The sequence below is a fragment of the Brachypodium distachyon genome, chromosome 2, assembly GCF_000005505.3.
Source record: "Brachypodium distachyon strain Bd21 chromosome 2, Brachypodium_distachyon_v3.0, whole genome shotgun sequence".
NCBI classification, from domain to species: Eukaryota; Viridiplantae; Streptophyta; class Magnoliopsida; order Poales; family Poaceae; genus Brachypodium; species Brachypodium distachyon.
In genome coordinates, this window is record NC_016132.3 from 12,419,050 (window position 1) to 12,435,514 (window position 16,465).

At 43.7% G+C, this 16,465-nt stretch overlaps 2 protein-coding genes and 1 long non-coding RNA gene across 4 annotated transcripts; 1 reads left to right on the plus strand and 2 right to left on the minus strand.

Annotated features, from left to right (window-relative positions):
• Positions 1-4,544: 4,544 nt before the first annotated feature.
• LOC100831840 (chaperone protein dnaJ 15) lies at positions 4,545-13,517 on the minus strand. 2 transcript variants are annotated; one of them, XM_003567709.4, is made up of 12 exons: positions 13,356-13,517; positions 13,135-13,280; positions 11,392-11,515; positions 8,329-8,411; positions 8,127-8,238; positions 7,954-8,058; positions 7,790-7,840; positions 5,881-5,970; positions 5,697-5,805; positions 5,473-5,621; positions 5,348-5,401; positions 4,545-5,050 (listed from the first exon to the last, which is right to left on the minus strand). In XM_003567709.4, the coding sequence occupies exons 2-12, from the start codon at positions 13,263-13,265 to the stop codon at positions 4,832-4,834; spliced, it is 1,227 nt and encodes a 408-aa protein (XP_003567757.1). In that variant the 5' UTR covers positions 13,266-13,280; positions 13,356-13,517; the 3' UTR covers positions 4,545-4,831. The 2 variants fall into 2 exon arrangements, with proteins under 2 accessions (XP_003567757.1, XP_010230930.1); XM_010232628.3 differs by having other exon boundaries at positions 13,135-13,293; positions 13,356-13,516.
• On the minus strand, positions 10,301-11,385 carry LOC112270915. The gene is made up of 2 exons (XR_002963543.1): positions 10,469-11,385; positions 10,301-10,383 (listed from the first exon to the last, which is right to left on the minus strand). It is a non-coding gene; the product is annotated as an uncharacterized LOC112270915 (long non-coding RNA).
• A 756-nt stretch (positions 13,518-14,273) lies between the features above and the next one.
• LOC104583077 lies at positions 14,274-14,780 on the plus strand. The gene has a single exon (XM_010234789.1). It carries the CDS (start codon positions 14,274-14,276, stop codon positions 14,778-14,780), a length of 507 nt encoding a protein of 168 aa, XP_010233091.1.
• The last annotated feature ends 1,685 nt before the right edge of the window (positions 14,781-16,465 follow it).

Genomic DNA, 16,465 nt, shown 5'->3' on the forward strand with positions numbered 1-16,465 from the left:
TAGAAGCATCGTGACAATAACTGAGAACGTAACTTAATGCAAGAATGAGAGAGAAGCATTGGTATAATCAACATGTTCAAGGTATGGCTGCTTGCCTGGATTCTCGGTCGCTGGGCACCGAGAGAGGGGATCCGAAGAAGTGTGGGAACCCGGATCGTCGACGGAGTAAGTCGGAGTCGCTATCGTAAAGATCCAAATCACACAATACGCGAATAAGTAACAATTCATAGGTGCAATGCCCAATACAACATGAGATGGCATGTGACAACATGATGCGACCATATGCAAGTGAAAGGATTCCATTTAGCATCAAAGTTAACCATTAGGTGACTAGAACATGGTAAACAGCAGCGGACGCGGATCTCAATAGAGAAAGGGCGCATCGCCTCTTAACATGGCGCAAACCGTCAGCTAGCGGACGCGCACGGCGGCCATGGCACGGCAGGAATGCCGGCGACCAAAACTAGCGGCGGAGGTTCCCAAGGCTGGGCCTTTTCGTCCCGGCGCATCGCGGAGGCAAGCTAGCACGAAGGCTAGCGCACAAGCCTTCCTGGCACGCGTGCGCGACATGGAGCCGAAGCTCGCCGGCGGCGTTCCAAGGCGCGGTCGTGTCGAGCGCGCGCTACAGAGAGAACTAGAGAGAGAGGGAGGTCGCGACGGATGCGCGTCGACAAGGCGGAACTCACCGTTCCGAAGATGGTCCACGGAGATGCTCGTCGGTGCCGGAATTTGGGGAAGAACTCGCCGGCGGCCGAATAGGAGAAGTTGTCCTAGGCGTCGCTGCAGGCGCCCTCCGTCAAATTCCTTGCACGCGGACGAAGAGGAAGACGAGGCGCGCTTGACGACGCAGTCGGCTTGCCGCCGTTCGGCAGGAGACGGTGGCGCGTCGCCGACGAGCTCGCGGCAGAAAACGGGTGATGGCGCCGTGCGGAGAGAGAGGGAGTTGGGCTACGGTTAGCAGGAGAGGCGCGGCGCAGCTTAAATAGAGGAGAAGGGGCTCGGAGGCCGTCACATCACGGGCGCCGGTTGACGTGGCGTGCGGGGGGCTCACCGGTCGGGAGGAAGAAAAAGCAGAGAGGATGAAGACGCCTGTGAGAGGTGGCGCATTTCGCAGAATGCGTTTTCGCTGCGGGGAAGCGGCACGCGAGCGCTGCGCGAAGGAAGCTGGGCCGCGGGCGCTGGCGGGCCGCGCGCGCGAGGAGAAAAGCTGGGCCGTGCTGCTGGGCTGCGCGGCGCGCGAGGAAGGCGGGCCGAGGCAGCTGGGTCGGCTCGGGCCAAGTGAGCAGGTAAGGTTTTCTTTTCCCTTTTTCTGTTTTTGCAAATAGTTTTTTGATTCAAATTTCAAACACCTTTTTGAATAGCTGAGAAGTAGGAGAAAACAAATATGGTACTAGTATTTGGAAAATATTCAAATGGGGTCAAAGGTTTAAAACAAAACCCATTTGAATCTCATTTGAAAAATATAGAGAAAAGAATTCAAACTCAAAGAAGGGTGACTCATGTTTAAATCTTCTAACAAAAATTACACAACAAGAATTCAAACCACAAGTTGAGATGCAAATTTAAAACTCATGTGACACAAATAATAGACATGGCATGACATGGATGCAAATGTAATTGTCATACAGCATTTGAATAAATTACAAATAGGTCCAAACAAGGGTTTAAATGTAAGAGTTGCTCTCGGGCTGTTACATACGAGAGCGCCGTCATCGACCACCATGGCGACTCTGACCCGGAGGAGTTACCGGGTCAACGTGCCGCCGAGCGCGCTAGCGGGGAGGAGGCGGAGCGGTAGGCAGAGGAGCGCCGTGGCTGGTCCCGCGCCTGCACCTGCATGTGGTAGGGACAACGCCTTCGGATCGAACCTGTTTGGAGACAGTACGAATCTTGACGAAACTTTATGGCCGATAAAACTCCGATAGGTCCCGGCTCCGGTAAAAAAATCGCTTTACTCTTTCCTCAGTTTACAATCTACTCCGTATTATAGGCCTTTCTTCGCTTCTAAGCCCAACTCCGCAGAATGGTAAAGCCCAGTTATAAATCAGGAAATTATTGTTTCCAAACAATTGAATAAAGTTCTGTAAAAAACCAATTGAATAAAGTTGCAACTTATTCTCAGAAAAAAACAAGTTATATCTTGATTTGCAAAAAAAAACAATTTATGGTTTACGTGTAGCCAAACAATTTTTTTAGATGATCGTATCCAAACAATTTCTACAGTAATCACAAGGCAAATGTTTTTACGATCATCACAAGAGAAAATTAGGGCAGTGCTTCTAATATAGATTTCCAAAGATGAAGCCATCAATTAACGTGTCAGTTACAACCTGTCAGCTCTTCAATATTTCTATGAATCACCACAAGACAAAATTAGGGCAGTGCTTCTAATATAGACTTCCAAAAATGAAGCCACCAATTAACGCGTCAGTTACAACCTGTCAGCTACTGTACTCAGCTGTTTAAATCATGATGTTATAGTTGCTGGGGTTTTAAACAGTAATTTCCAGATTATGACCTTTAGAAGGAACTTCGGTCCTGAGACTTTCCAGGTTTGGCAAGATCTTAAAATGCTTTGTTCTAGTGTGACTTGACAGTAGCTGATGGCTTTTATAGAAGAATGGTCAATTCTCAGTCAAGTCCTTTTACAGTATGTTGGTTGCTAAGCAGATTTCCTTTCCTTTCAAATACTTCTGGAAACTTAAATTACCACTCAAGATTAAGGTTTTTATGTGGTTGGTAGAAAAGAACAGACTAGAGACAATCTTACATAGAGGTTGGGTGGCACCTATTGTGTCTTTAAATTTTGTGGGGATGATGAGAGTGTAGATCATCTTTCCTAAAGTGTCCAATAGCACAGTTTGTTTGGAGGGTGGTAGGGTGTACGTTTGGGTTAAAAAAAATAATTCCCTCTTCTATGAGCACGCCTCGGTGATCCTACTAATCTAGTATTTTCACTATGTTATTGACTTGATTATTGGGCAATTCTTCAGAAACCGGAGGCGAGGAGCAAAATGGTGGCTGGTTCTATTATTCTCAGAAGGGTGGCGATGGACATACTGAGCAAATCGTTTGGCTGGGGTGTGGACAGGTGACTGGAAGCTGGTTGAAGCCGCTGTCCTGTAGCTGGTCATTTGCCGGATTTGGTTTTGTTGAACTGTAATAAGTACTACTCCGTCTCATATTAAGTGACTCAAATTTTCCTAAATATGGATGTATCTATACCCAAAGAGGGTCTAGATGCATGTAATATTTCGTCACTTAATATGGGACGGAGGGAGTAGTAACTATTTCTCGTTTATGTTGGCTGTCCAGAAGTTCTTGGCAGCTGTTTCATTTTACTTTCTGGCGAACCTCTATGAACCATAAAAACCTGGCTGATTTCTTTACTGAAATCGGTGCTCCTCGTTCTGATAAAAATAAATAAAAATCAGATCAATATATCTACGGACTACAAATTATCAGACCGATCGTCCACAACAATTCGAGCAAGCACAGCACATGGATCGATCGATCAACAATAGCGCTCGGGCGGCCTCATCCTGGGTGTTGTCGCATGGGCCGGTGGTGGCCCAATTGCGAGCCCACCGTTGATGGACTCCGTGACCACCAAGGACGACTGCTCTGAGACGGTGAAGGGGGTAACTTGGTGGTGCGCGGCGGAGTTCCTCCGGGCGACCATTGACGGCGACAAGGGCCCCATGAGCAGCTATAATCACTACACCACATCACAGGATGTCCCATGGCCATGTTGGTCAGCAAAACAGCCTTCAGCGACAGAAGATCGGTCAGGAAAGAGTTTTCTGAACAGTCACCAAATGTCTTTTCAGCAAAGGCCTTTTCCGACCACTTACCGACCGACTGTTTGTTGCTATTATGAAACCTTTCCCAACCAATAATTGCTTTCCCGACTGACGGTTTTTCCCCAACAGTCTACCCTTTCCTGACCGACAGTCTGATGGCATGCGTTTCGCAACAAAGTATATACAGATAGTCAGAAGAGGACACTATGACCTCACAAAGATTCATACGGCATGCAAAAAGTATATACAGATAGTCGGAAGAGGACATAGGCGAACAACGAATACAAATGGTATACATGCAAAATGGATGCCCGTAAACACAACCCGTTCTTCTCCTGCAAGCTCCTACATGTGCGTCAAAACGTCGAACAAGCTTGTGTGCAGGTCTTGCACCAAGAGATGGGGAAGAGGAGGGTTGGGTGAGTCCCTTGTCTTCAGGGTGAACCTGGAGGAAGGGAGGGGTGGAGGGTACGGTGCTCATGGTGCCGGGTGCCCGTCACCACAAGCACCACGCTAGTACGCTACCAAGCAACGGCGCCGTCGCTCTGGAGCAGCGGCCCGCGCCGATGGGGTTGGTCACAGGAGAGTGAGAGATCACGAGATGGCAGAGAGGGGTAAGAGAGAGATCCTGTGAGGCAGTGAGGCGCCGCTCGGAAGAACTAACTGGCACACGTGATTTTGCTTAAATAAAATCGTTAAGCCTTCCAAAAGAAAGATTTGAACTTGCGAAGACGAAGCATATTTGTCAAATGCTTCCACCAGATAATTACCACTGACATTAACAATCATATGAAAGACCTATCCCAAGTGCCTATTACTTTTGCAATTCTCCAATGGTAACAAGGGCAGAGGAATTGGAGATAAATGAGCAGCAGAGGAAAAAGTTGATGAATAATAAAAGATTTTTCTCAAAACTGCTATGCTAGAAGAACTTCCGAAAATAGGGGAGCGTAGAGTTCACAAGGCACAAATACAATAGGGCTTCTGAAATGTACAGTGCTGATTGGCATTGATGAAAAATTGATTGCTCAGGCTTTCTTGTCAGATCTATTAAGATTTAGATTAAACCACTTCTTTTTGCTTGATTTATCCCTGGCGTCTATGTTACCATTCTCGGGACTCTCAGTTCTACTCTGTTCAGCTGGATATCTACTGCTGCTGCTACCAGAGCCAACAGAGTTCACCATAGTTCGTTCGGTCGTGAATGAAGAATGGATGTCATCCCTTTCTCTCAACATATCATCAACCTGCAAAGATTACATATCTTTAGCAACATGCTAAAGAAAAAAAATTATATTGAATGTCGCAATATATTATTATTCCAATAAGCAAGATAACAACAAATCACAAACAACATGATACGTAGTGGTAGGAGCATCACTGTCAGACGATCTTGTGCAAGACATACATATATTATATAGCGCTACGGTATTAGCAAGCTAATGAAAGTGCAGGTCCACTGCATGTCAGAATAACTCAAGGTGTCTCTCCCAGAGTAATAGTTTTAAGAGTACACATTCAGATAGGTCTGGGAAGGGGAATACCGCTTCTTTTTCTTGTGTGTATCTGGTAGTCACTTCTTGAAACCGTGCCAAAGCCTGCATAGCAGTTTTATTCTGTCAATGCTGCTTCTTATTCGTCATTATATAGCAAAAATACAGCGACTTACTTTTCTGTACTCAGTTTCAAATTGGCGGAGATCATTTCTTTTCTCAAGAATTTTAGACTCAATTTCTTTTAGCCGCTGTGTTGTCTCTTCATAACTCTTTGCACACATTGCTTCAATTGTATAGCTAGCTGGCTTGAAAAAATTGTCACCTGAACATATCAATTAGGATAGCTCAGAGCAGAGGAATGTCATAAGATATAAACAGATAAATCAAGAACACATACCATATACAGCAAATATATGAGTTCCTGATTTGAGAGTTGACACTTCACAAGGTTGGAGACCTTCCAATCTTTTAAAGAATGCAGCCTCAGGATCTTTAGCCATTGCCAACTGTTGTAACCAGCAATAACTCACATTAGTTCCGAGGAGCATAAAGGCTAAAGCCATGAAAAAGAACATACATACCGCATTCACTGTCGAGTCCATACGGTACACTTGAAAATGCAAGAAATACATGCCTGCAGATGTCACCTTGCCAGTCTTCTGACTGTCTTCCTGGAGGTACGAGCAAATACATGAGATATTGTTAAAATAGACCTCTAAATTTTATCTCATCTGAATTCCTGTATGAAATGTATTCGTAACATAGACCACATGCAAACTACAGTACATTGCACTGTCAGCAATTCGGAAAGGGTATGAACCATAGTTACCAGGTCCAGATTCACAGTTTGCTTGATTCGCAATTCAGGTTTGTATTCCTGATTTGTCTTCCTATGAATCAGTTCGATGGAGGGTATACATCTTTGGTTTTCTCGAATCGTAAATTCAATTTTGATTTCCAGTTCTTGTATTCCTCCGTCCAACAAAGGATGTCTCAACTTTGACTAAATCATAAATACATCCAAATTTTGACAAACTTGAGACATCTTTTGTTGGACGGAGGGAATACAAGACAATTAGGTACTAGAGCTGTGAAGTCTAAAGCAGCGCATACCATAATAGGAGTATTTTTGCAGACAGAATATCCAAAAAAAAGGTGAAAAAATAGATGGGCGATATCAGCCCATCTAGGCCAGCAACTAATCGTTACTTAGCTCCTATCCTAAGCCACCCAAGCATATCTCTCCCAGTCCCATCTAGAATCCTCAGTCATGTTATATCAATTGCGCGGTCCAAGCCTTCATCTTCTCCCACCCTCCATCCTCCTCAGCTCATCCAAGACGTGAAGATGGCAGGATTAGTGGCGGGACTTGGAGAGTCCTAGTTGACCAACGATTCATCTTCTCCAACCCATCTGAACTGCTCAACCAAACATGTCCCCGTTGCAACTATCCAAGCTGAAAATATCAGGTGGAAATGCTAGTTTTCACCAAACGTTTCAGTTTTCAAAAATTCAAAACACTACCAGGTGTAGGGGAGGGTGTGTATGCTATACAAATGAAAAAAAATCTAGATAAAAACCGATAGCATTACTAAAAAGATTTATATCCTTAGTAATGAACCAACAAATTCATAGAAAACCAGCTTCTACATATTTTCAAGTTGATCTTGAGAGAAGGCCAGACCACAAACTTTGGCCTACAATTTTTTAATATTTAACCACTAGAACATGTTGAAGCCAGTAAGTAGAAAAGGTGAAAACTCTATTTCACTTTCAATACACCTTGCTCACTATACATTAATCCTTCAAGTGGGGGACAAAAAGATAGTCAGCGGAATTTTTTGGAACTTTGTAAACTGAAAGTTATATGCACCACTAGGAGAGTCATAGACGACAGCACAAACCCTACAAGGAAACCATCATATTTTAATTCGATTCGTTATTAGTTATCTACTTTCTCATAAAAGCAAAACTCCTAGGCCAAGTTCCCAACTGCGGAACTGCTTGATAATTCAAGCATAACTGTGCAAACAAATCTAATTGGGGTGGCTAAGAAGCTTAATTGATTAGTTGAAGAGGGATGTAACAGGAAATCGTACAAAGCATTCACCTTGATAATTTAAAAAAAATATGTTCTTGGACAAGACGAAAACCATTGTATTTCTGCATTAGAGTGATACATTACATATCTATGTGCACTGGTTAGCAATTTAATGAAAGGATTAGTTGGTTTCGTGATCACAGGTTAATCGTGTAGCTCGCTTTTGCCCATCTAGATCTTAAAAATTAGACTGGTGGCGGTTCCAAGTTCTCTAAAGTTTTATTCCAGAGTCACTTGTATTCAAGATTCATACACCGAGAAAAACACTGAAGGCATTAACATAGGATTACGGCATTAAGACATTGGATTATAATTCATGGGAACCTATTGCAAAATTACGACAAGTCACAAGACACGTTAACCAAGAAATGATGTAAATCAGAAAGTACCTGCAGAGCTAGCCCATAGCCTCCATTAACTTCTTGTTCAAAGAAAAGAAGCTGCACATAAATATCAGGCAAATAAGAGCAAATAATATCTCAAAACTCAAAAGGAAACTAGCATATAAAATGCTCCAGTTCAAGTGAAAATGAAGAAAGAATCAACCACATACCTTAAATTTACTTTGTGCAACTGAGGTGACTCTAACTACTATTCCTAAATGAGCTTGTTCTTCACTTATTGTTACACCAAAGAAATGAGCAGATTGCTTTTCAACCTACATGCAAAAAGGATATATGACAGCCATTCGAACAAACAGTAACACAAGAATGGAAGCAGCAGAACCTTTCCTGTAGCTGATGTTCCAACTGGGAGTGGTCTCACTGTGACTGTTCCATTCATAGCTTCTTCAAGAACAGTAGGAGATACCGTGGTCTTGATAGGAACCCCGAGCTTGCTAAAGTTAGTAATGCACATAAGTGAATCACAGTTAAATAGGACTCTTGAATAGTCTCTGCAAAGTTATTCTCATTGATTCTACAATCACCTGAAAAGTGCAGCAAACATTGTATTGACAGTTCCAAGATTGGACAAATCAATCTCCATATCCATTCCTTCATTTTCTAATGCCTGGAAAAAGTTGCACAAGAGATCTATTGAAGTGCTAGAATGAAAGAAATTTAGCAAAACATTTAACAAAATGTAGTGTCAAATTTCATTTCTGTAATCCTAAATCATAGTGCCAAACTTAATTTAATTTAGTGACGTCACCAAGGCTCTGAACTAGTTGCTACGCTCATTACTTGCATGAATTATCCAGAACAAAAGGATTTAGTCAGATAGTAGTTATTATAAGTCAATAATTAATCTTGTGAAAATGCCTCCTTTTAGGTCCATAAAGGTTCAGGCACCTGCAGCAGTTTTGACGGAGCCCCACCTCTTTTTCTATGAAACCCAGTATGTTAGTGACGACCGCTAAGCTTCATTTTGAAAGAGAAGAAAAGAACTAAACATTTGGTCACATTATCTAATAAATAGACGGTAACGCCACAATTCATGTTCTGTAAAAAAATGAAAAGGAGCCCCTGACGAACCATTCCATCACACTTTTTAAGGTTGGTTCTTGAGTGATATTGACATTGCCATACAACTAAAGATCCAGCATTTAAAGGTGATATCTAACAGGGCTGTATATACAAGCTACATTTAGCGCAGTAGTTGCCTTAGCTGAGTAGAAAGCTACCAGAGGGCCAATTTGTCAATTCTATATTTTAGAGAAATACTAGCATGAATACAAAGGGATTTTACTGGCATATAAGGTTACTGCTTTAGGTGTGATTTTCCTTCTACTCTGCAGTATTTACATATTGGGTACCAAATAGCTGGAGATCCATTCAAAATATACATGTTTGTGCGGGTCTTAATGTCTCGTTAGAATAGGATCCTCAGGAACTACATATGCAATTACTTTTCGCGCATGACATTATATTACCTGTCAAACAAGCATGCATGCAAATCTGATTACATTAGTGATCCATAAATTGATTGTCCCACTGGTATCACGAAGGAAACCATTCGTACGAACCCTAAGTATCAAGCGAAGTGCTGCAAATTTATTTGAGACCTTCGTTGAACAATAATGAAATTTAGTTTGACAATTCTTATTTTTATGCTAACATTGGACCAAAACAACAGCCGAAATGCTGGCAACGAGATTTGACCTGGAGCTGGCAAACTGGGTGTAACAAGGTCCAGGCAGAATCTTACTCGATGGATGTAATTATGACTTGCTCTGGCCAAAATCGTCTGTGGAATGAGGCACCAAAAGTATATGTTGATTGTTTTGATATAGTGGAATGACCACTAAGGTCAAACTCAATCATTATCAGAGGTGAATAGTGCTGCTCACGAGATAGCTAGGCTTCGTTTTCGTACTAAAGAACCCTGTATCGCTTTTTGTTGAGTACTCTCGTGGACGATGCAACTAATATTATTAATAAAGCTGGCCATGATGGCGTTCCCTAAAAACAACATTGGACTAAAAACACATAGAGGAAGCCGTAATGAACTCTAGATGATATGTCTTACTGTTAACCTAATAGTCAGATCTGCTGTAATTTAAACATTGACAGCATCCGCATGGTAACATTGCATCAAACACATACATTAATACAGCAGGCATGAAAAAATAGCTAGGCTTGTACCTCAGCAAAACTAATTAAGTTACACAAAGAAAGATTAATGCATCACAAGAAATGTGTTTTCCATAATTAAATACAAAAGATTTCGAACACTCAACAGGAAGCTTTCTCCTAAGCTGTAGTTACATCCACCTCCACTTCATACAATTTAGGGAGTATGTCGCATAACGGGGACTATATAGGACATAGTATGAAGTACATATATAAGTGGTACGTATTATATATACTATTTTTATGTAGTATGAAATTTTTATTTAATACAAATACGTTATATGAAAATCAGGTAAAAACTACGGACAAACTTGCAATTCTTTCATGTAGTTCATTCGGAGTACCTTAGAAAAAGTATGCGAGTATATTCAAAGTGATGAAATAACATATATTCCCTCCGTTCCTAAATACTTGTCGCTGTTTTAGTGCAAATTTGTACTAAAACAGCGACAAGTATTTAGGAACGGAGGGAGTATACTATACCATGATGAATACATTGTTATATACAGGGATGGATACAGCATGTTCTAGAAATAGCCATACAGGGATACAGTGAGTATTACATATTTTTGAAGAATAATATCAACATAACAATAATATTAGGAAGGATGAGGGCATGAGGCCCTGCTGCCAGTCATACCAACTTTGAAGTGAGACTGTGTGGGCCTACTTGGTACCCCTTGATTCCATTACTCTCCATCTCTCTTTGCCCTGTTAAACAAAGGCGACAAGCCACACACATCTAGATGAGAACTCTCTGGAAAGCGCATCTTGGGCCTTCTGTTGGACCCTCTCACCCTGCTGTACTCCTTACCACTTCCCTTTGTACCTGTTCCCCTTCCCCAGCCCCGCCTCTCTCTCTTTCAGTCTTTGACCCTTTATCTTTTCTCACTTATCAAAGCGTCCTGCTCCTCTATCTGACCGCCTGTGCCCCTGCCTCTCCCCCTCCCTCTCATTCCCTTTCTCGTCCCCTCTCACCCCCACCCCGCACCCCCTCTCCCCCTCATGCCCTCTACATAGGCATTGGGCGTATCCGAGCCATACCATCCCAGTGTCCCAGCTGTATCACCCTTTCTAGAAATAATTAGAAATAGAAGAAAAGGGGATATAATCGGACATGTCCAGCACGGGGACACGGCTGCATCTGCCATATCGGTGCCTCGGAGGTTCCTTTACCATGACATTATGGACGATGACTAAATAACAATCTTGACTAAATAAAACAACCACTTTGACATACTGAGGAATGAATCACAGTAACAAAAAAGTTACTTTTAGTATATGGAGAGATTTTAGACAAACTCCTTACTAAATGAAAAGGTGACAGAATGCAGAACCATTAGAGTGAAAATAAAATATGCACAGATAAAAAAATGCTAGTTGAAGGTAGTCTGGGAGATTCAAAGAGAGAACAGCACCTCGAAACCAGCAGTATCATAATGCCTCCGTTTCTCAGGATCTGACAGGATGCTGTATGAATATGCAACTTCCTTGAAGAGCTCGGATGCTTCTGGGTTGCTAACATTCTTGTCAGGGTGGTACCTGTCAAATATAATAATAAAAAAATGAAACAGACAATCCTAAAATAGGACTATCAAGTCAATCAACAGTGTAGCGTGCAGGAATAAGTAGATTGATTGCAAAATCATTCCCAAATAAAATGGCTAATACAATAAGTTACGTGCATTGGGACTACTGTACTATTTTGAAATGACACATAAAGGTAAAGTGGCAATTAAAGTGCAGCAAAATTTAAGATAACTTTCTATAGAATTTGCTTGTACAGGAATACAATCTTCTGACCATATGAGAACAGACCATATCTAACCCAGAATATAGAAGTATAACTAATCGTCGTAGCAGAAACCATCTTAATGTTTCCATTTCTCTGTTAAATGATCAGCGGTTCCAATACTAAAGAAAAACTGTGCTGTGCTGCTAGGAAAATGTTGGAAATAAAAAATTTATTAATTTTAATTCTCCTACAATCGAGTATTCATAGTAATAAATTAAGGCCAGAATGTTAGTACTAATCTTGTCATAAATTAAGTACTGGTATCTAGAAGAATCTAGTTGGCTGTTAGTAGACGGAGCTAGCTTAGTCTAGAAATATCCAGGGTATGTAGGAGTCTTACTAGAAGTAAGAGTAGTAATGTTCAAGTCAGTTTTTGGAATAGGTCAAGGAGCAGGTTGTAGTAGTTTCTAGAAGTTACTGTTCTGTGAACAGTAACCGACCTAGAAAGCCTATATAAGGATGTATCCCCCTTGTAAGAAAGCTAAGCTTGTGCTGCCTAGAAAAAAATACATATAGCTTCATATTTATATGTGTGTGAGAGACTAACATACCAACAAGAAAGAGAAGAAGGTGTGCGTGAAGTTCATCTTTTACAAGGTGAGAGTCCCCCTAGTAGTTACAATTGGTATCAGAGCTTTGCTCTTACACGGAAAGCCCTTAAACTTGTGGTAACAGTGATAAATAAAAGAATATACAAAAAGATGAGCATGCATAATGGATGATGGGAAGCAAAAGGAAATTTTTGCTATCAACACAGCATTTCTGTCTTCCCCGAATTCACTGTGCAATTTCATAGAGTATACTCACTATATGTGAACTACAATAGAAAAGGGTTAAAACGAAATTAAGGACATGTGTGTGTGTGTGCGCGCACGCACGCATTAGTTATGACCACAATACTTCACACTGCGTCAAAAACAATGCAGTTGCTATTTTCCTATGGTTTTTACTTACTAAAAGGAGCAGATGGAAACTATATAATATCAGCATTATTGTATTTCCAAATAATTAGGCATTTCTGTATAGATGTAAACTTCAACACAGTATTGCCCAGAGATGGATAACAGAAGTTATCTGATTGTGAGAAAATGGTGTTCCCCTGCTTCATTGGGCAACATCCTGAAGTAGTAACTTGTTAGAGACGATCCCAATTGCCCATGCCTAGGTAAAGAGAATTTAATATGAACTGAACCACCAGAACGTCTTACAGACATGATGACATTGGGATACAAGAACAACGGAATTTCGCTAATGATAAATAAAGCCAGGCAATATGTTCTGTTAAGCTAACATATTTCTCTTCAACACAGTACAATTAAGCTAAAGGACAAGAGTGGAATGGGGAACCAGAGAGCGGAGAACGAACTTAAGCGCGAGCTTGCGGTAGGCTGATTTGATCTCCTGGTCGGAGGAGTCTCTGGACACGGATAGCACCTCGTACGGGTCCCGGCGGAGAGCTGGGGCCGACGGGCCCTCCATCTTCCCCGGCGACGCCATCAGGGGGGCAAAACCCTAGCACACGGAACTATACATCATCAAATTCAGCGAAAGTCAGCTCGAGATCGTGGAGGAGCGAGCTCAATTCACCTGCGGGAGGGCGCAGCCAGATCTCTTCGCCTCTCGCCGCCTCTCGCAAGAAGATACGAGACAGCAAAGAAGGATTGGCCTCACAACGAGGTAGTAGGAGCACGAGCCGCAAGGGGATCTTCGTTGCCTGAGTTTTTTTTTTTTCGATCTCTTGTCTCCTGTAAGGCCTTAACCTACGGAGTATTTTATTTTAATTATAAAAGCGTTTAGTTGGTTCTACCAGAACTACGCCCTCAGTCACATAGTCACGTGATTCATTTTTTAAAAATAGATATATCAATATTTGGACAAATTTGAGACAAGAATTATGAGACGGAGGGGATAGCTTTCAACTCCGTTATAAGAACCAAATGATTTCTACATGGTTCATCATATCTCTGTTATAAGAGCGCCTCCCATTTCGTGCCGGTGGCACGGTACCACGCCGGGTCCTGGCGCTACGCGTCTGTCAGGCCCTATGCCTAGTGGGCGGTGATGGCGGCCTGTCGGGCACATCCGGTGGGTACCAGCGGCGTGGGAACTCCACCGATGCTCAATGCCCACCCTGCAGGCAGATCATGCTCGGGACGAGAAGGTGCCCGAGGCTCCGCGCCCCGCCAACGTCCTCATTGCCGACCCTGCGCCCAAGGAAGAGAACCTCCCGTTTCAAGACCCGCTCACCATGTCGGGGTGACACTCGGGGGCTCCGTCACAGGCCGAGGGTCAAAGAGGCAACGCAAGGGGTACGCGCGCGAAGTCAACGTCGTTGGAACCTTCGCCCCAACACCACCACCCAAGTGGGCGAGTGTACCCATTTCCTTCACCGAAGAAGACGCTAAGGGAATACGCTTCCCACACGACGATGCCCTCTTCGTGACGGCCATCGTCTCAAATTGCGAGCTCAAGAAAATACTTGTGGATGACCGAAGCTCCGCCGACATGTTGTACCTGAGCACGCTAAAGAAGCTGATGGAGCCACAAGGAGGGTACAAGAACGGTTCCTTGCAACCGTCGCTTTACCCCCTAACCGGCTTCGTCCCAGGCAAGTCCACCCAGCCGCTTGGCCAAATTGAGCTCCTCACGACCTTCGAAGATGCCACTAATCACCGGACCGAGCTCGTGCGCTTCGACGTGGTGGACCTGGAGGCCTCCTTCAACGCCATCCTTGGCAGAATGAACTTGAACCGCCTCTGCACTGCCGTCCACCACAACTTCCTATGCATGAAGATCCCGGGTCCAAAAGGCGTAATCACGGTCTGTGGTGAGCAATCCTCTGATAGGAAGACGCTATATCGCCACGAGACTAAGTGCGCCGAGAAGGGAGAAGCATCAAAAAGTGTCCACGTGCTCTCAGGCACAGGGGAGTCCAAGACCGATCACCCGGAGCGCTACCTCCCTAAGCCCCTTCCTGAGGCAGAGCTTAAGGAGACGCATCTCCGGCAATGACGCCACGCGCGTCGTGAAGATCGGGGCCGACCTCTCGATCGAACTCGAGAAGCAACTCATCGACCTACTCCGGGAGAACTCCGACCTTTTCGCCTGGTCTCCCTCCGACATGGGAGGAGTCTCACGCGATGTCATGGAACATCGACTCGCCGTAAGGCCCGACAAGGCGCCCGTAAAGCAAAAAATCCGGAAACTCTCCACGGAGCGAAAGGAGGTCATCAAGCAAGAAATTGCGAAGCTCTCCGTGGCCGGACTCATCCGAGAAGTTTGGCACCCCGAGTGGTTGGCCAATCCGGTCTTGGTGAAGAAAGCCAACGGCAAGCGGCGGATGTGCGTCGACTTCACCGACTTGAACAAGGCGTGTCCCAAGGACGACTACCCTCTCCCGCGGATCGACCAACTAATCGACTCCACGGCAGGATGCGCGAGGTTGAGCTTCTTGGACGCCTATTCGGGGTATCACCAAGTCCACATGGCCAAGGAAGACGAGGAGAAGACCAGCTTCATCACTCCTATTGGCACCTTCTAATATCGCAGAATGTCTTTTGGTTTGAGGAACGCCGGTGCGACATTCCAATGCCTCGTCAGCCTCATCATCAAAGAGCAATTGGGGAGAAACGCCGAAGTCTACGTAAGTCAAGTGGCGAATACCCATCCCGAAGACTTGTAAGAAACCTTCAACAACCTCCGCAAATATGGCGTGAAGCTCAATCCCGAGAAGTGCGCGTTCGAAGTTCGAGGAGGAAAACTCTTGGGTTTCCTCGTCTCCCAACGGGGGATTGAGGCCAACCCGGAAAAAATCCGGGCCATTGAAGCGACCGCCCCCGAACACGGGTTCGATCTCTGTGCTTTTAGTGCTAGTCCCTGGTTCGACTCACTAGCACACACAGTTTGAAGATGTAATATCATAGAACAAAGGTCTCAAGTATTACAACGCATCATCCAGAATTTAAGAGTACTTACGAACTCGCATAACCCCATGGGTTAGCTGGAATTAAAACAATAGTTCAACAGCGGAACGCGAAAGATACAAGGGCTACATCAACACCACGGTGAGAGCATGTTAGAATGTAGGCCCGTAACCCAAAGACCAGATCATACCCTTACTCTTCGTCGGAGCTTCCTGCATCATTAAACGATGCAGCCACTAGGATCAATACATTGACTGTATTGGCAAGATCACTAGGAGTTATATCAGAACCTACCAAGTATATGCATAATATGGTCAGGTGGGGTTCAAGCTATTTGCATAAAAGCTTAATTGTTTAAAGCTATCTTTTTAATCAAATAATTTTATCATTATTGGACATGGGGTAGACACAGCCATGCTCCTATTAAACTAAGGACATTGAGTAGACACATCAATGCTCCTAAACCCAAGTTCAAACCATTCATTTTATTAAGAAATTAGAATGAGTGAGACTTTCCTTACAACTCCACTATCTAGTTGCTCATAATTGTCCATAACTGAGGACACGGCTAAGTACTTAGTTTTGACACTCTCGAGAGTTTGTACACATTTCCCACAAGAAACCGACGGGTTAATCCCTTACTGTCCTCATGGTAGAGTAGCAACGGCGTCGATTACGAGATTTTCAGAGGTAATTCCATAAACCACGAGACAATCACGCTCCCCCTACACAGGCTACCTCAGTACAATTCCTCGGGTCTAGGTTCATACAACA

What these genes read in the sequence shown, in the direction of transcription:
- LOC100831840 (XM_003567709.4), bottom strand. Translation starts at nt 13,265, where the DNA reads ATGGCGTCGCCGGGGAAGATGGAGGGCCCGTCGGCCCCAGCTCTCCGC. An exon ending in GAACATCAGCTACAGGAAAG is followed by an intron (nt 8,059 to 8,126) that starts GTTCTGCTGCTT and finishes TTTTGCATGTAG; the next exon opens with GTTGAAAAGCAATCTGCTCA. An exon ending in TGGACTCGACAGTGAATGCG is followed by an intron (nt 5,806 to 5,880) that starts GTATGTATGTTC and finishes TGGTTACAACAG; the next exon opens with TTGGCAATGGCTAAAGATCC.
- LOC104583077 (XM_010234789.1), top strand. Translation starts at nt 14,274, where the DNA reads ATGTTGTACCTGAGCACGCTAAAGAAGCTGATGGAGCCACAAGGAGGG.